This window comes from Oratosquilla oratoria, chromosome 29 (assembly GCF_046742065.1).
Source record: "Oratosquilla oratoria isolate Oo_2021 chromosome 29, ASM4674206v1, whole genome shotgun sequence".
NCBI lineage: Eukaryota > Metazoa > Arthropoda > Malacostraca > Stomatopoda > Squillidae > Oratosquilla > Oratosquilla oratoria.
In genome coordinates, this window is record NC_134805.1 from 42,576,561 (window position 1) to 42,596,887 (window position 20,327).

The 20,327-nt window shown below is 39.5% G+C and overlaps 1 protein-coding gene across 3 annotated transcripts in view; it reads left to right on the forward strand.

The window, feature by feature from the left end:
• The window catches only part of LOC143040754 (voltage-dependent calcium channel subunit alpha-2/delta-1-like), a 590,989-nt gene that overhangs the window by 568,885 nt on the left and 1,777 nt on the right, over positions 1-20,327 (forward strand). For all 3 annotated transcript variants that reach the window (XM_076212156.1, XM_076212154.1, XM_076212155.1), the window contains 6 exons: positions 4,431-4,581; positions 4,802-4,962; positions 9,113-9,255; positions 12,298-12,545; positions 12,684-12,846; positions 19,823-20,002. In XM_076212156.1, the coding sequence (XP_076068271.1) occupies positions 4,431-4,581; positions 4,802-4,962; positions 9,113-9,255; positions 12,298-12,545; positions 12,684-12,846; positions 19,823-20,002 (1,046 nt within the window). The remainder of the gene's footprint in view (positions 1-4,430; positions 4,582-4,801; positions 4,963-9,112; positions 9,256-12,297; positions 12,546-12,683; positions 12,847-19,822; positions 20,003-20,327) is intronic.

Sequence of the window (20,327 nt, forward strand, 5' to 3'; positions counted from 1 at the left end):
AACCCACACTAACACTATACAAGATTTTAAGATATAACTTGATGTGGAGAGATACAAAGACGGGTCACCACGAGCATAGCTCCCCTCCCATATATTACAACTAGGTAAATACATCTCCTTTCCCATTTTCCCCTTCATCCATATTATCCTTGAGGAAACCTCCTACCACTCCACTACACATTTACCTATCTCTTCACTTACTAGAATAGCCACCCCTTCCCTCCCTCACCCTCTCTTCACTCCTGATAACCTCCCACTTACACTCCCAAACTTACACTCGCCCTTCCCTTCCAACTTAGTTTCATTCAAAGCCAACACATCCATCTTTCTTCTCACTAACATACTACCTATCTCTTCCCTTTTACTCTCATCTATACCACATCCACGCACATTAAAAGACCCAAACCATAGGGTGCTGGTTGGAAAACTCCAATACCCTCTTATGCCTTTACTATTTTTTTAGGAATGTCCCCTGTGGGGGCTACAGAGAGAAGGATGCCTAGTCCCAATCCCCGTCCCTTTTTTCTCGCCTCTTACAATCCAAGTGGAAATACCCATTTTTTTTGCAAGTTTTACCCAGCTGTCCACAGCTGTACTTGAAAAGCTGAATTTTCTAATTTCATATTTTAATTCATCATCTAGGAGGAACCAAGATAAGAGGGGGGGGGGTGAATGGGAGTGGAGTTTGTGGAGATGGAATGAGTGGGAGTGGGTTTTATGCCTTTGTTTTTTGGATACCTCCCTTTAAGGGGTAAAAGCCATTGGTATATGTATGTATGTATGTTTTAGATATATTTAGTGTGACTATGAATGGGTGTGAGTGGGTGTGCCTTTAACTTGGCTACCTTTCTTACAAGGGGAAGAAGACGTTGGTATATACACATGACCCTTGTTAATCCAGATTTCGGTTTATCTAGAGAGGATCCGGGTAATAATTTGAGTCCGGACGGCCAACAAATGAATTCAAATAATGTATGCTTCAGGTACTGCCAGAAATACCCAATAGGTGGCGGCAGGCAGTTGTAAACAAGTGCAACCTACACTCATAAACTGTGTTTTGTCCGGTACCAGTGAACAGTTTTGTGCATTTTTTAGAATAAGTAGATACCTTAAAACTATTAATTATGCCTCCCAAGTCTATTAAGCATAAGTGAATGGCAATAACTGTGGCTTAAAAGCTGGAATTCATAAGAAAATTAGAGAAAGGAGCTAATGTTATGAGTGTTTGTGAGGATTATGGTGTGGCCAAGCAAACTGTGTTGGACATTAGAAAGTCAAGAGATAAGCTGATAGAATATTCTGCTAAGTACTGTGTGGATGCATCAGCAAGCAAAAATGGTAAAGGTGCACCAAGAAAAAATGTTAGGACTGGAAAAGGTTCTGCATTAGATGCTGAGGATATGAAGTGGTATGTGCAGGAGAGATTGGTGGGGATTAACAAGATATCTTGGTCCTGTAAATAGTGTAATTACATTGTACATATTGTCAAGGTAAACAAAATTATAGTTCTATTGTCTTTTATGTTTTTCAGGATGGTTATTTCATTTTATTTGCATTATATACATACATTTGTGTTATTCAGACTTTTTCATTATATTGACCAGTTCCTGCACCACTTAGTCTGGAAAAATGAGGGTCAAATGTAGATAGATAGTGACTATGTCACCCATTTCCTTTAGTTCCCCTAGTATTGTTTGCTCACTGTAGGTTTGGGACATTAGATGGCCATTCATTCACAATGGGCTAAGAGATTTTCAAAATGGAAACAAATGGGTGAGGGATAGGTGGAGAGTGGGGTGCATGCCTTGGCTGGCTACCTCCCTTATAAGAGGGAAGAAACCTTTTGGTGTGTACATAAATAGACATAAGAACATAATAATGAAGGAGACTGCAAGAGGCCATAAGGCCTACACTAATCAGTTCCATGTCCATTACCACCTGTCATCAGCACCCATTAAGTTGTCTAACCTTTTCTTAAAACAACTGATAGTTTTAGCGCTCACTACATAGTTACTAAGACTATTCCATTTATTGACCACTCAATTGGTAAGCCAGTTCTTGCTTATTTCCCTCTTAAATCTAAATTTGTCCAATTTAAATCCATTACTGCGAGTCCTGCCCTGTTGTCTTAATATGATGACCTTGTTTGCAATACCCTTATTAAAGCCTTTGATCCACATGAACACCTCTATTAGATCACTTCATTCTCTGCATCTGTCCAGAGAGTATAAGTTAAAATGCTTAAGTGTGTCCTCATAAGGTAAATTTCTGGGCCCATGTATCATTGTGGTCATTCTCCTTTGTACTGATTCTAGTGAATTGATATCCATTGTATAGGACAGAGACCAAGATTGTGCTACATAGTCAAGGATGGGTCTAATGCCAGATAGAGTTTGATAATTAACTCTGCATTTTTATTTGTAAGAGTCCTAGTAATGAAACCTAATGGTCTGGTAGCTCTATTCCTGGTGTTAATGCACTGTTTCCTTGATTTAAGGTCATGACTTGGTAGAACTCCCAAGTCTCTCTTGCATTCAGTTTTCTCTAACTGTTATCCAAGCTATACCTGCTTTCTGGGTTGTGTAAAACTATGTTTTACATGCTGCAATTTGAGATATTGAAGTCCATTTACCATTTCACTGACCATGTGAACAATTTGTTAAAATTCTCCTGCAGAATCTCAGTGTCTCCTGACCTAATTAGGCATCCTATTTTAGTGTCATCTACGAACTTACTAACATCACTATTAATCCCATTGTCCAAATCATTTATGTATATAATGAACAATAAAAGACCCAAAACTGAGCTCTGGGGAACTCTACTAGAAACACTTCCCTATGTGGATTTTACACTGTGGTGACCTGTTGTTTTCTGCCACTGATCCAAGCTCTAATTCATTCAAACAATTTTCCTTTTATGCCATGGGCTTTGACTTTATTCAGTAGTCTGGTGGGGCACTGTGTCAAACGCTTTGCTAAAATTGAGGTAATTAATGTAACTATCATTGTTATCTGACACCTTGAAGACATTAGTGTAAGAAGATAGATTAATTACACATGACTTAACCTTGGAGAACCCATGCTGTGAGTCACGAATCAAATTGTCTCTTGATGTGATCTGTGATTCTATTAGCTATTATTGATCCAAGCATTTTACCTCAAATTTATGTCAAACTGATTGGCCAGTAGTTGCATATAGATGATTTATCTCCCTTTCTGAAACCAGGAAAAACATTTGCCCGCCCCCAAGCAATAGGCACAAAACCAGTGTCAACCAACTTTTTAAATATTTCAGTTAAATGGTCACAGATTTCAAGATTACTTTCTTTGAGCTCTCTCAAAAAAATTATGTCCAGACCTGGGGATTTTATAGCTTTAAGTCTATCAGTCTGTTTGACTACATCTACCTTACTAATGCTGATGTTAGTGTACTTTCTTCATCCCCAATAAAAACCAAGTCACAGTCAGATACCATAGCTAACCTCTCATTTGTAAACACTGAGAAAATATTTGTTAGATGCCTCGCTCATTTTTTCCTCCAAATCTATTATGACATTTTCGTTGTTTTTAATTAAACTTATCCTTTCCTTATATTTTTGTTCTGTAGAGACGAAAGAAGTCTATTGGGTTGAATCTCGCTTGTCTGGCAACCTTAATTTTGTAGTTACATTTTGCTTAGCATGTGTTCTTTTTAACCAGTCTAGCTATATCATATTTAGATCTAAGGTGTGTTTCCTCATTTTTTATTATGGCATAAAACCATTTTTATTCCGATTATGATTTTCAGCCTATCCGTCATCTATTTGGGAGTATTAGTACTGGACCTCACAGTTGTGGGGGAATAAATTTATTTTGTGCTGACTATGTTGTTTACCTCATGCTTGTGAGTGACCTGACCCAAGGCACACATATCACCCTCCGTGACCCAACACTTGACTGTGCTAATGATGTCCAGGCTGACTGTGTACCTTACCTTGTCATGGTCCCCTGGGTTGGTCTCATAAGTGACCAATTGTCATAAATACTTTCTCATCTCATCAAAATTTACTCTCCTGAAGTCAGTAACTAGAATGTTATTTATACTATTTAATTCTTCCCATATAATATTAAATCTTATTTCTTGATGACCACTAGAGCCTAGACTATCTCCCACTTTAATGTTTCTCATTGAATTCTCATTTTTAGTTCATAGTAAGTCCAGAGTACTCTCTCCCCTCATAGTATTGGTAATCACTTGTTTTAGGAAAATATTTTGTGTCACATCTAAAAACTTTTGTGCTTACTGATCTCCTACCAAATTTTTCCTGTCAATGTTTCCATAGTTGAAATACCTCATGATCACAACATTCTTGTACTGGGACACCCTGCACATTTCTTGAATCAGGAGATCAGTCTGTTCGTTCTATAATTGGAATACTCTCTAATTTACAGGTAATGAAGACTTAGTTCAAGGTCTTTTGTGGTCCCAAGAGTGGATGGAGAGCTTGCTGAGGACCTGGAGGCAAAGTCAGAGCTCATCCAATCATATCTTTGATAGAACTATTCATACACGATATGGCTTAACAAGAGTGCATCCAGAGACGTAAGGATAGCTAGGGAATGAATGTATTGATATAGATATAGAATGCAATTAACTGTGTAACTTATGAACTACAGCAATCTTTAAGTATAATACTGAAAGTATCTGATCACCTTCCATAAATGTATACACTCAAAGCATCTTATATATTTAGTTACTATTATTGTTGAGTTGATTGTTTTTATGACACATAAACCTTATGTGAATTTATTTTCAATTCTAGTAAGAGTCATATATATAGTGATTGGAGAGATCCATTCAAGAACCCAGCTCTGCGTAGAGGAACAATTTCAAGAAACCTTGTTGCTATACCTCATGAAGATGGAATTCTTCTCAGTCGGCCCATTTATGTGCAGAACTCTGGCATATCAGTACCAGCTGCAGGTGATATATTTCTACTTTTTCATAGTCTGGGAGCCTTGGTTTTAACCATTTGGGAAGTGTTACATAATTTCCATAGGCTATTTGTATTTATTAGGAGGATTAGGAGAGGAACAGAGGGAGCAATTGGTGAGGAACAATGTGGTTTTAGGAAAGGTAGGGGTACCATGGATCAGATTTTTGTGGTAAGGCAAATATGTGAGAAAGCTTTAGGAAAATCTAAGGATGTATGTTAGTCCTTTACAGATTTGGAAAAGGCTTATGACAGGATAGACAGGAAGGCACTGTGGGAGGTATTGCATATATATGGGACAGGAATAAAGCTGTTAACCCCTTCCATACGGTGCCGCACACGTAGGCGTCATGGGGAGCGAGTGTATTCGCGAGGCTGCCATATCGGCGTCTTGATTATATTTATTGTAGTCGCCCCTCCATAATGACATTTTTTCTAATTCTTTTGTAATCGCATTTTCTATGGTTATCAAAATTCACGGGTGAAGAGAGAACGATCGATATAAGCGGTGACTATATTTTATGATGCGAGTATTATTACGACACGTCGTACGGCTGGCATTGGCTGCTGCCACCGAGATCTAAGTCCATGACGCCTACGTGTGCGGCACCGTATGGAAGGGGTTAAGAGCAGTCAAAAGTTTTCACGAGAGTAGTAGAGTTTGTATTAGAATTAGAAATGGAGAGAGTGAGTGGTTTGAGGTAAAGGTGGGACTTTGCCAGGGATGTGTCATATCGCCTTGGCTGTTCAATGTATACATAAATGGGGGTGGTGTGAGAGGTAAATGCAAGGGTAATGGGCTAGAGATTGGAGATGGCTAAAGAAAATGGAGAAAAAGGGAGATAAGCCAGTTGTTGTTTGCTGACAACACTGTGCTTGTAGCAGGACCAGAGGAGGGATTTAGGAAGTTAGTGATGGAGTTTGGGAAGGTGTGCAAAAGAAGGATAGATGTCTCCCAAATCAGGCTCGCCCAAAATGGCTTGACAAAGAAACTGAAAAAAGTATTGCTAAAAAGAGACAGGCTTATAAGAAATACAAGTGCTCGGGTGCATCCAATGACTATCAAAGTTAGGTATTAACCACTTCACTACGGGACTTAAATCTCGCGGGCAGCAGCCAATGCCAGCCGTACGACGTGTCGTAATAATACTCGCATCATAAAATATAGTCACCGCTTATATCGATCGTTCTCTCTTTCACCCGCGAATTTTGAAAACCACAGAGAATGGGATTCAGGGCACATTTGGGAGAATGTAAAAACACAGGGCGACTATAATAAATATAATCAAGACGCCGATATGGCAGCGTCGCGAATCCACTTGCTCCTCATGACGCCTACGTGTGCGGCACCGTATAGAAGGGGTTAATACAGAGAGATTTAAAAAGAAAATAAAAAAACAAAAGCGACAATACAAAATGAATATCGCTGATAAATCCAAAGAGAATCACAAAGAATTCTATAGTTACATTAGAGATAAAAAGGTTGTTAGGAATCACATTGGTCCACTGTTATCTATTGATGGTCAACTTGAATATTTAAAGGAAGGAATGTGTGATATTTTAAACAATTATTTTAGCTCAGTATTCGTAAACAAAACACTTCAAAGTGAACTCCAAAATCAAACCTGTGAAAAGTCTAGGGTATTCTTACTATGGTAAATATAACAAAAGAAAAAGTTAAGAGGTGTATAGATGGTTGGCATCCAAAAATCTTAAAGGAAATGAAAAATGAGATTGTTGTTCCATTAGAAATTATTTTCAAGAAATTCATCATATCTGGAGATGTCCCAAGAGAATGGAAGCTAGCTAACGTTACTCCCATATTCAAAAAAGGTGACAAAAAGAATCCAAATAACTACAGGCCTATAAGTTTGACTTCAATCGTAGGAAAAATGATGGAAACTATCATCAGAGATGCTATTGAACATCATTTAGAAAGTAACTGTTTGATAGATTATAGCCAGCATGGTTTCAGACGGAAACATTCTTGTGTGACTAACTTACTTGAATTCTACAACACAGTTATCTCGAATGATGACAAAAGAAACAATGTAGATTTAATATATCTAGACTTTGCAAAGGCTTTTGATACCACTCCCTCGAAAGACTCTTACTAAATTAGCTTCACACAGAAAAAGTGGTAGCCTATTAAGTTTGACTAGTAATTGGTTGAATGATCATAAACAGAGAGTTGTTTTAAATGGAAAAACTTCTGGATGGAAAAATGTTATGAGTGGAGTTCCTCAGGGTTCCATTCTTGGGCCACTTCTATTCATAGTATATATAGATGATATAGACCACAGACTAAAATCTATTTCCAAATTTGCTGATGATACAAAACTGTGTGGAATGGCAAATGATCACTTAAACCAATTAGATATTCAAGAAGATTTAGATAAATTACAGCAATGGTCTGAAAAGTGGCTAATGAAATTTAACACAAGTAAATGCAAGGTAATGCACATAGGTAAAAATAACAGTAAGTATGATTACAAGTTATTTGGAAATTCGTTAACAAAAGTGGATTGTGAAAAGGATCTTGGCGTAATTATCAGTAACAATCTCAAATCATCTAAGCAGTCTATTTCAGCCTCTGAGAAAGCAAATAAAATTCTAGGACTGATTGTGCGATCTTTTGACTCCAAAAGTCCATCACTCATTAACAAGCTATATAAATTGTTAGTTTGTCCACATTTGGAATATGCTGTTTCCCTATGGTCACCGAATCTCATTAAAGACATTGACAGATTGGAAAAAGTACAATGGTGAGCCACAAAACTGATTCCAAATATCAAAAACAAATCATATGAAAATCAACTAAAACATATGAATCTGTTTTCCTTAAAAAAGCGTAGACTCCAAGGTGACTTGATAGTGGTCTTTAAGATTCTAAAGGGCATTGGCAACATTAAAAGTGACAACATTTTCTCATTGAATGAGAATCACACAAGAAACAATGGTCTCAAACTGTCTGGAAATAGATTTAATTTGGAAGTGGGTAGAAAGAACTTCACCAACCGTATAGTTAATGAATGGAATTAATTTCCTGCAGAGGCAGTGCAATATAGTTCAGTTGGAGCTTTAAGAATCATTTAGATAAGCACCTAAGCAAGATGCTGTAATAACTATCATTCATTTTATATTATTTGTTTATTTGTTTTGTTATCATTTTTGTTTGTTTATTATTATTTGCTTGATTCTCATTTATTACTAGTTATATGTCAATTTATTATTATTTACTATTTATAAGTTTGTTTATTATTCAACTATACCTATGCATTTATTTATGTATCTTATTTATTATTTACATTATTACGGGGTTTGTTTATTCATTTATTTATTTATTTATTTATCATTATGATTTTTTTTGCATCCGACCTAGATATGGACCAAAAGTCTCCTGTCGGCATGCTCCACCTTTGTAATCCTTTGTAGTATAGCCACCCCTTCTCTCCCTCATCCCCTCTTCACTCCTGAGAACCTCCCAGCTACACTTCCAAACTCACACTCGCCCCTCCCTTACAATTTAGTTTCACTCAAAGCCAGCACATCCATCTTCTCACAAACATACGGCCTATCTTTTCCCTTTTACTCTCATCTGTACCACATCCACACATATTAAAAGACCTAAACCTTAGGGTACTGGTTGGAAAGGAAAGAAAAAAGTAAAAAAAGACTTCAGAGTTGCAAATAGTGACAAGCCATGTGGCCTGCTGTGTGTGGGACCTTTGAATGGACCTTCAAATGGAAAGCAAATAAATACAGAAAAAAATTGTGGTATCAAGATGCCATTTTCACAGAAAACTCAGCAAACTTCAGGGGTAATTAAACTAAGAAAAAAAAAATCTGATGCTTCCTCTTAAAAACTTAATGATGTTATATATGATGATTGGCAAAGTTTCAAATACACACTATATGGTACTTGCTTTTTGTTTTTATAACTAAATTATATTGTTTTATGAACAATGTGTGTTTTACACTTTAGATTTATTTGATAGAACTTAAATTTAGAATAGGTTTTTATGTAGATATGTGTATATATATGATAACAATTATTTTGTTTATACAAAGTTTTTAAAATTACATTGCTATGGCTTAGAAAATATATCTTGTTAATCATATTGATTTCTTGTCTCCCAGTTGTTGGTGTTAGGTTTAAGCCCCGTTTCATGAATGACTTGTTGATGGACAACATGGGTTCTGGTATCTGCCAAAGAGATGGTCAGATGGTATGCTTCCTCCTTGATGATGGAGGACTCATTGTTGCTTCAAATCAACAACATGTAAGTGCTAATTTAATCATATTTTACAAAGAAGTACAGAGATAGCACTCATGTTTTACTATTTCTTAACACTATTGTTATCAGATAGCTGCAGTGGGAAATGCGAAGATAATGAGAGTGATGAGTGAGGAGAATGGAGGAGAAATAAGGAAGGATGAGGTGAAGGCAGTTGTTAAGATGATGAAAGCAGGTAAGGCACCTGGTCTGGATGGATACCATGCAGAATGTCTGAAAAAGGGAGGTACCGTGATGGTGGACTGGCTGGTGAGGTTATTTAATGTTTGCTGGAGAGAGGGTAGAGTACCGGAGGACTGGAGGAGTGCCTGTATAGTTCCTCTTTACAAGGGAAAAGGGGACAAGTGTGAATGTAGTAGTTTCAGAGGGATTAGCTTGTTAAGTGTAGTTGGGAAGGCTTATGGGAGGATCTTGATTGAGAGGATTAGGAGAGGAACAGAAGGAGTAATTGGTGAGGAACAGTGTGGATTTAGGACAGGTAGAGGTTGTGTAGATCAGATCTTTGTGGTAAGACAGATATGTGAGAAAGCTATAGGAAAGGGGAAGGATGTTTTTTGGGCTTTTATGGATCTGGAAAAGGCTTATGATAGGGTAGACAGAAAGGCACTGTGGGAGGTTATGCAGATATTCGGGATAGGAGGAAAGCTTTTGGGAGCTGTCAAGAGTTTTTATGAGAGTAGTTGAGCTTGTGTCAGGATTGGAAATGGAGAGAGTGAGTGGTTCGAGGTAAAGGTGGGACTGCGTTATGTCGCCCTGGCTGTTCAACTTATACATGGATGGGGTGGTGCGAGAGGTGAATGCAAGGGTAGTGGGAAAGGGATTAGGGATGGTTAAAGAAAATGGAGAAAAGTGGGAGGTGAGCCAGCTGTTGTTTGCGACGACAATGCGCTTGTGGCAGGATCAGAGGAGGGATTGAGGAAGCTGGTGGCAGAGTTTGGGAGAGTATGTGATAGAAGAAAGCTGAAGATAAATGTGGGTAAAAGTAAGGTGATGAGATGTACTAGGGGTGAAAGTGGCAGTAGACTGGAAGTGAACATTAAGGGAGAGCAACTGGAGGAAGTGGATAGTTTTAGATACTTGGGTGCAAATGTGGCAGGAAAAGGTGGAGGTAGAATGTAGATTGAGAGAAGCGAGTAAATGCTTAGAGGAGACTGTATGAAGGAGTGATTGTGCCAACAGCACTGTATGGGGCAGAAACATGGAACATAAGAGAGGAGTTTGAATGTGTTTGAGATGAGGTGTCTGAGAAGTATGGTGGAGGTTACTAGGCTAGATAGAGTGAGAAATGAGGAGGTGAGGAGGAGAACAGGGGTGGAAAAGGAGCTGGGAGATAGGGTTGATGAAAGAATATTAGGATGGTTTGGACACATGGAAAGAATGAGTGAAGAAAGACTAGTAAAAGAGGTATGGAAGGCAGATGTGGAGGGAGTGAACATGAGGGGACGTCCTAGGATGAGGTGGATGGATGGGGTGAAGGGGGAAGAGGGGAAGAGGGGAATGTCTGTTGAGGAAGGACAGGAGAGGACAGAAGACAGGGGTGAATGGAGAATGGTTGTATATGGATGATGTTGTGATTGCATGAGGAGGAATGGGTGGGGGGGTGGGGGTGAGGTAGTGTGTGTGAGCAAAATTTGACGCAGCCTGAAGGGATTTCTCCCCGTTCTCTCCTTTTATGCAAGGAGGGACGGAGAGAGGGGGGTCGCCGATTTAATGAAGTGGCCTTGCTGTGGATGTGCTGTGTCTTGCGACACTGCTTCTGACCCAGGGCAGTGGACAAGGTGCAGGGATGACCCGTCATCCAGGAGGTGCTCAGATAAGAGGGAGGGTGGGAGGGGTGTGGAGTGTATTTAGGGATGAAATGGGTGGGAGTGTTTTTATGCCTTTCCCTTTTTGGCTACCTCCCTTGTAAGGGGGAAAAAGCCTTGGTATATGTATGTATTGTTATCATACAGTATTTTCTTCAGTACTGTGTCTTGGTGCACTACTTATGACCCAGGGCAGTGGGTGGGATACAGGAGCTAAGATGAGAGGGAAGAAAGGGTGGAGGATGGGAGTGAAATGGATGGGAGTGTGTACATGCCTTTTCACATGGCTACCTCCCTTATAAAGGGGAAAAAGCCTTTGGTATATAGGTATAGGAGTTCTTTTACATGTCACTGTGATAATATATATATACTTTGAGCACACACCACTTCTACTGGCTTTTCTTCCTCCTAGTCAGTAACAGAAACAGCTCCTTAACTACACAACACAGATGATCATGACAGAACTAATATGACACATGCCACAAGTCCATCAATGGGATAAACTTGAAGCAGACCCTAATAGTCGGCACCTAAAACATGTTTTCCCTTACCAGGGATGATAGGTTTTCTATGCCATTTGTTCCCAAACTGGTGTCCCCGAACCCCTGGGGGTCCCTGAGAAGGTCCTAGGGGGTCCGCGACACAATGGAAAAAAATTAACTCCAGAAAAAACTATATAATTATAAAAATATACAACACTGATTCTCTGTCATTATAGTGTCAGTGATATCGATATTTTGTTGTGCAATCAGCCAGCACTTCTCTATTACATTTTTATATGTCATGATATTTCATTTGTTTCTTTTTAATTACTATTTATATTCATTCAAGCTTTATTCTATGCTTACAGAAAGTGTGAACTGAAGATGGAAAAGTTTGTAAAACGAAAATCAACAAAATTTTGAAAATATTTTAAATACTTATTTTTATACTTTCTTTGTGTTGGAATATGCAAATAGTAAATTTACTGCATTATAATCATGTAATGGGTATCTTGGTATGGTAATAATAACTTTTGATTGGCTGGGGGTCCTCGGATGGGACTTAAATATCTGGGGGGTCCTTGGCATGGTAAAGTTTGGGAACCTATGTTCTACTGTATGCTATTATATACAAAATCTACTTTATCACAGAGGGGAAGAGTTTACTTTTATCTTCACCATTAGAATTGAAATGATAATCATTAATCCAGTAAATGCATCACTTTTATGTTGTTTTGCAGGTGGGCAGTGGCAAACCAGAATTCTTAGGTGATGTAGATCCTTTCCTCATGGATCACCTTCTGAGTGCAAAGATCTATGGGCAGCATACTTATTATGATTCACAAGCTATATGCAGTCCAGCAGCAAGCAATACTTCAAGTGCTGGTGTATCATCTTTCCTATCTGCACGAAACCCACTAATAGCTTTAGGAAATATGTTTCTGGACCTCCTATCCATGGCAGGATACCTTCAGTACATTGTGTACAGGTATTATTATGATCTCTGTTTTCTGTTAAACTTAGAAGATAAAAGCAGCAATAATACTTCTTTTGTATTCAGCTTAAAATATCGTAATTTATTTTTGTTGATAGATTTATTGCTATTTTTCTCTTTCCTTTTACTCAGTGCTGTTATGAGCCTCCTCACTCGTGAAGTGGATTCCATTTCTGAGTTTGGCATTACAGTCATTAATAACAAATCCACCTGCACCACTAAAGGAGCCATTTATTACTTCAATGAACATGGTTTCCATGAAAGTACACACACTTGCAAAAATACAAGTCGGAAGGTGAGTTTCTTGAAAAAGTACATTATGGAACTGTAAGAATGTAGTTGTTTCAGGTTAACATGCCATAGTTGAATTACTGAGAAAAATTATAAAATCATATCACCACAGTTCTTGATTGGACAACAGAGAAGTATCCTTTGATGAAATATAATCACACAAGATGACCCATCATCCATGAGGAGCTAAGATGAGAGGGAGGAAAGGGTGGTGGATGGGAGTGGAATGGGTGGGAGTGGGTATACCGTATATACTCGTCTATAGGTCAAAATCTTAAGGAATTTTTTTTAAGCCAAAACCTAGGGGTCAACCTATACACAAGTAATAATGTTGTTAGGTTGAAATCCAGACATGACAAGAAAGGCTAGGAAGAACTCTTACCTTTTCTTTAGGTTCAGAAATCAAAATATTTACCTACTAGTTACTACCAGTAAACAATGGGGAGTCGGGGACATAAAATACACGGTACGTACCAAAACATGTGAAATTCCTTCTAGATACGGTAACCCCATACGGAATACGATAAACACCGCCTTTGGTTGTTATGTATTTTTGTCTTAGTGATGTCTTTTATCGTCCTGCTTGTCTGGCACACTACTTCCAAATTGGTGGTTCTTAAAATATGTGTCAGGTTGGTGGCAACGTCGCTGGTTGGCAACACAAGACGTCTTGTTGTGTTGTCCTGCTGCACAACAAGATGTCTCGTGTTGCCAACCAGTGACGTTGCCACCAACCTGACACATATTTTAAGAACCATCAATTTGGAAGTAGTGTGCCAGACAAGCAGGACGATAAAAGACATCACGAAGACGAAAATACACAACAACCAAACACCGGGCACCAAAGCTGGTGTCTATCGTATTCCGTCTTCAGGATGTGATAAAGTTTACATCGGAGAAACGTCACGCGACCTGAATACACGAATACGTGAACACCGTTACGATGTGAGGCATGATGTCACCACCAATGCATGTGTGACACACAGAAACAAGGAAAACCATCTTATGGACTGGAAGAATGCAGAGCTGCTGATATGAGTGTAGTAGTTTTAGTTCGGAACAACGGCAGGACAAATGAAAATCAACACAAAATATCTAATCTCTTTCTTTTGGTAATTAGCCACAAGGTGCGACACTAGAAGTGTCACATGAGAAATAAAGGTGAAGCTCGGACTAAGGCCACAGCTTAGTGGAGCTTATGGTTGTAGCTGGACGTGGAGCCTAACGTCAGCGAGGCGGTAGCAGATGATGACGGCGAGGCTTGATGGGACAGCTAGAAGACTGGACGAGGAGATGTAGTTTGTGCGCTGGTCGGTACTGTTCTGCCCATCTCGGCGAAACGCCGACCTTTTAAGGGAGGCTGGCGGGAACGTGAGGAGCCTTCCAAGTTCCTGATTGGCTGACTGCTGGCTGGTAGGGACACCCTTGCGAACTACGCTTGCCAACTACAGGAACTTGGAAAGGCTAGTTCCGAAGATTTCTTTGATCAGTGTGTGACGGGTCGTAGGATGCATCATGTCACTACACGAGAACCAGACAAAATCCGCAGGAAGTGTTTAGAAGCAGCGATCATTCAAGGGACGAACACTATTGAACAAAACAGGGGCATGTTCAACATCTTGCCCCACATAATTCCCCAAATACCCATGGCCAGCAAACATTTTTAAAATATTTAAACCACCCTTTATGAACATTTTGCCCACGGATGTTTGGGCCAGCATTCTCAACCTTTCCCAGTGTTCAATCCCCCTCCTCCTCCTCTCCCTTCCCCCCTACTTCTTTTCTCTCCCCGTTCCCTCCTTTCCCCTTATTTAATCTCAAGCATATGTGTCTCAACTTGTACTTGAAAAAGTTGTTTTAAGCGAAACATCGTACAAATATAGGCTCCGTCCTCATATGGTGTTTAACTCGTCAGTCTTGTCGGCAACTGCTACTTTCATAAAAAAAAAAACTTGGTAATCTGTTCAAGTTTTTCACTCTGCTGAAATGGCAACTTCAGTGAAACTTATTAGATATTAAAATCAGTGAACTTGAAAAAACATAAGCCAAAATACATCAGAATTAATGAAGTGAAAAAACCATAATAATCAATTGCTATACCAGGCAAGCCATGCCACTTCAAAGCATTAAGACAGTGGAATGCTCACAGCACCAAAACAAAAACAAGCCACTCGACCTATACATGAGGTACAGACGCTCCTCTACTTACGGTCATTCGTTTTACGTTTTTTCGATTTTACGTTTGAACTGGCTGTAAAAAAAAAATTGTAAACAAAAAATTTTTGAGTGAATTTTTTAGTTTAGCGCGCTCTCCGTAGTTCAAACGATACTTGCGCATGACGCTGCGTCCATTGTTTACATTGCACAAACGACAAACTGAACATGCCTTGCCTCCTCCTCCTCCTCCACCATCTCAATTTATGTTGCTTGAATTTAATTTATTTGAAATTAATGTTATTATTTTACAATGTTATGTGTATAATTAATGATTTAGGGGTGTTTTATAAGATACGGTAATAGAATTTACGGATGTATAGTACAGTAACAACTTACGTTCGGCCGTTCGGAACGTAACTAAAACGTAAGTTGAGGAGCGTCTGTATATGGAAAAGTCCAGATTTTTTGGCCAAAAATGGGGGGTCGACCTTTACATGAGATCGCCCTATAGACGAGTATATACGGTATGCCCTATGACTTTGTCTACCTCCCTGTTAAGGGGAAAAAAGCCTATGGTATATATATATATATATATATAGCCAAAAAACAAAGGCATAAAAACTACTCCCACCCATTCCATCCCTTCATAATCCACTCACATCCACCCTCTTCCCTCCCTCTTATCTTGGCTCCTCCTGGATGATGGGTCATCCCTGCATCTCACCCGCTGTCCTGGGTCAGAAGCAGTATCGCAAGACACAGCACATCCACAGCAAGGCAGCTTCATTAAATCTGCGACCTCCCCTCTCTGTCCCCTCATGCAGAAATGAAGAAGAAGCAGAGAAATCCCTTTGGGCTGCATCAATTTATTTTTTCACACATTCTCCTCTTTCCCAGTGCCCTTTTTACCCCATCCATCTATCTCATCCTTGGTCACCCCCTCATGTTCACTCCTTCCACCTCTGCCTTCCACACCTCTTTTACTAATCTTTCTTCACTCATTCTTTAAATGTGTCCAAACCATCCCAATACTCTTTCATCAACCCTATCTCCTAACTCCCTTTCCACCCCTGCTCTCCTCCTCACCTCATTTCTCACTCTATCCAGCCTAGTGACCCTTACCATACTTCACTCTTCCTCTCTTCCTCTCTTATGTTCCATGTTTCTGCCCCATACAGTGCTGTCGGCACAATCACTCCTCGTAGCATCCATTCCCAAATGTCTATTTCTCATTACACTTCTTAATCCCCCAAGGCATTTACTCACTTCTCTCAATCTACATTCTACCTCCACTGCCATTCCTCCCTTTCTTGCCACATTTGCACCCAAGTGTCTAGAACTATCCACTTACTCCAGTCTCTCTTCCTTGATACTCACTTCCAATCTGCTGCCACTTTCTCCCCTTGTACATCTCATCACCTTACTTTTACCCACATTTATCTCCCAAACTCTGTCACTAACTTCCTCAATCCCTCTTCTGTTCCTGCTACAAGCACAGTGTCATCAGCAAACAACAATAGACTTATCTCCCACTTTTCTCCATTTTCTTTAACCATCTCCAATCCCTGACCCACTACCCTTGCATTTACCTCTTGCACCACTCCATCCATGTTTGTACATACATATATCAAAGGCTTTTTCCCCCTTACATGGGAGGCAGCCAAAAAACAAAGGCATCGAAACCACTCTCACCCATTTCATCCCCTACATACTCCACTCCCCTCTACCCTCTTCCCTCCCTCTTATCTTGGCACCTCCTGGATGATGGGTCATCCCTGCATCTTGTCCATTGCCCTGGGACAGAAACAGTGTTGCAAGACACAGCACATCCACATTAAGGCCGATTCATCAATTCGGCAACCCCCCCCTCTCTGTCCCTTCATGTAGAAAAGGAGAAGACAAGGAGAAATCCCTTCAGGCTGTGTCAATCTAATTCTCATACATACTCCCTCACTCCCCATCCCCCACCCACTCCCTCTCATGCATCACAGTATCATCCATACACAACCATTCTCCATTCACCCCTATCTTCTGTCCTCTTCTGCCCTTCCTCAACTAACATTCCCCTCTTTCCCAATGCCCCTTTTACCCCCATCCATCCATCTCATCCTAGGTCACCCCCTCATGTTCACTCCTTCTACCTCTGCCTTCCACACCTCTTTTACTAAATTTTCTTCATTCATTCTTTCCATGTATCCAAACCATCCTAATACTCTTTCATCAACCCTACCTCCCAACTCCCTTTCCACCCCAGTTTTCTTCCTCACCTCCTCATTTCTCACTCTATCTAGCCTAGTAACCCCTAGTAAGCACAGTTAATTCCTAGTTATGCAAATTCTACTTTTGTATCTTTAATTTAATGCAGTTCCAACTTGAGCTATATTCCTTGTTTTACAATTATATAATGTTTATCTAAAAGAGGGTAGAGTGCCAGAGGAATGGAGGAGAACCTTTATAGTTCAACTTTACAAGGGAAAGGAGACAAGTGTGAGTGTAGTAGTTTCAGAGGGATCAGTTTGTTGAGTGTAGTTGGGAAGGCTTATGGGATGGTTTTGATTTAGAGGATTAGGAGAGGAACAGAGGGAGTAATTGGTGAGGAGCTGTGTGGGTTTAGGACAAGTAGGGTTGTGTGGATCAGATTTTGTGGTAAGGCAGATATGTGAGAAAGCTTTAGTAAAAGGTAAGAATGTTTTTTGGGCCTTTATGAATTTGGAAAGGGCTTATGACAGGGTAGACAGGAAAGCACTATGGGAGGTATTGCAGATACATGGCATAGGAGGAAAGCTGTTAAGAGCAATCAAGAGTTTTTATGGGAGTAGTAAAGCCTGTATTAGAATTAGAAATGGAGAAAGTTGTCTGAGGTAAAGGTGAGACTTTGCCAGGGACGTGTTATGTCACCTTAGCTGTTCAATTTATACATGGATGGGGTGGTGCAAGAGGTAAATGCAAGGGTAATGCACTGGGGATTGGAGATGGTTAAAGAAAATAGAAAAAATAGAGATAAGCTAGTTGTTGTTTGCTGATGAATATGTGCTTGTAGCAGGATCAGAGGAAGGATTAAGGAAGTTAGTGACAGAGTTTGGGGAAGAGTGCAAAAGAAGGAAGGTGAAGATTAATGTGGGCAAAGGTAAGGTGATGAGATGTACAAGGGGAGAGTATTGCAGCAGACTGGAAGTGAGTCTTAAGGGAGAGAGACTGGAGGAAGTGGACAGCTTTAGATACTTGGGTGCGAATGTGTCAGGAAAGGGAGGTGTGGAGATGGAGGTAGAATGTAGATTAAGAGAAGCAAGTAAATGCCTTGGGGGATTAAAAAGTGTAATGAGTAATAGACATTTGGGAATGGATCCTAAGAGGAGATTGTACAAAAGGAGTGATTGTGCTGACAGCACTGTATGGGGCAGAAACATGGAACATAAGAGAGGAAGAGAGGAGTTTGAATGTTTTTGAGATAAAATGCCTGCCAAGTATGGTAGGATTTACTAGGTTGGATAGAGTGAGAAATTAGGAGGTGAGAAGGAAAGCAGAGGTGGAAAGAGAGTTAGGAGTTAGGGTTGAGGAAAGAGTATTAGGATGGTTTGGACACATGGAAAGAATAAGTGAAGAAAGATTAGTATAAGAGGTCTGGAAAGCAGAGGTGGAAGGAGTGAACATGATGAGGCAACCAAGGATAAGATGGATGGGGTAAAAGGACATTAAGAAAGAAGGGGGATACCAGTTGAGGAAGGAAGGGAGAAGACAGAAGATAGGGGTGAGTGGAGAATGGCTGTGTATGGATGATGTGATACATGGGAGTGGGTGGGGGATAGGGGGAATAAATGTGAATGATATTTTGATGCAACATGAAGCAATTTCTTCCCGTCTTTTCTCTCTTTCTCTCTCTCTCTCTCTCTCTCTCTCTCTCTTTTTTTTTTTTTTTTATGAGGGGAGAGAGAGGGGGTGCCCTCAATTAAATTAAATGGCCTTGCTGTGGATGTTCTGTCTTGCTACATTGCTTCTGACCCAGGGCAGTGGGTGAGATGCAAGGATGACCTGTCATCCAGGAGGAACCAAGATAAGAGGGAGGGAGGGGGATGAATGGGAGTGGTGTATGTGAGGATAGAATGAGTGGGAGTGGATTTTATGCCTTTTTTTTTTTGGCTACCTCCCTTGTAAGGGGGAAAAACTGTTGGTGTATGTATGTATGTATGTATGTATGTACAATTATCATACTTGTATATTTTTCCAGCTTGGTTTATAACCTTCAAAGTTATTTCAAGTATTTATGCATCCATATGGAAAACTATTTCTTCTTATCCTTTGAACATTTAGTCCTTTTTAATTAGTTCGAATGATCTCTTAAACCCTTCCATCCCTAATCAAAAGATCTCCTCTGTCACTATAGTCTACTCCCTTTAGCCAACTGAACACTGAAATCAAGTCATCTCTTTCTTTTCAATCTTTGAATGTTGCCAAATTCAACATATATGTGTGGGGTAGGGTGGAAAGCTGGTTAGGGCTCTTGAACTGGAATTGATTGTTCCACTTTCACACTGACTTTAGTGTCCATGGTCTGTTCTCTTAACCTGGCAGATTTGATAGAGAACAACATTTATATTTTCTACTGGAGCGATAATGTTTGATCAAGTGCACACATTTACATAAAGGTGATATTTAGAAATAATGGAAAACTGTAATTTGTTGAAATATGATACCATGAAAACCAATTGTTCAATATTAAAATGAATGATTTATATTACCCAACATGGATTTTTAATGGAAGTAAATACTTAAACATGAGAAGGCTTCAAGTAATATTAAAACTCAAAGCCATCTTCAATATGCAGGTTATAGTGAAAAAAATGAGTGACATAAATGCTGTCCTTGTTGTGGCGGAGGCCCCAGATGTTCAATGTGAAGTCAAGCCTGTACCACACAAGCCAGTACGTGACCCTGGACCAGACCCTTGTATGCTGCAAGAAAGGTTTCGCAAACCTCCTGCAGGATGTTACAAAGGCTCATTGCCGGTATGTATGAATTAATGAATATTATATCACATGGTGTTCCTAAACAATTAGACCAGAACGAATTTTTTTTCATTTATAAGATGTTCAAGAAATATTGTATGTGCACATCTGTATAACTGCAAATAAGACATGAGAAAAAAGCATATGAGAAAAAGCATAATAGGTTATAAGAAAGTTTAAGTATTATGTCTGACACAATATCTAAGTTTTCCTTTAGTTGAATTTAGCTTGATACAGAGTATATCATCTCAATTGTGTGAATGATTATGTTTATCTTTACAATTTATTACATATTCTCATAACCAATATATGTGTTCAGCTTAAC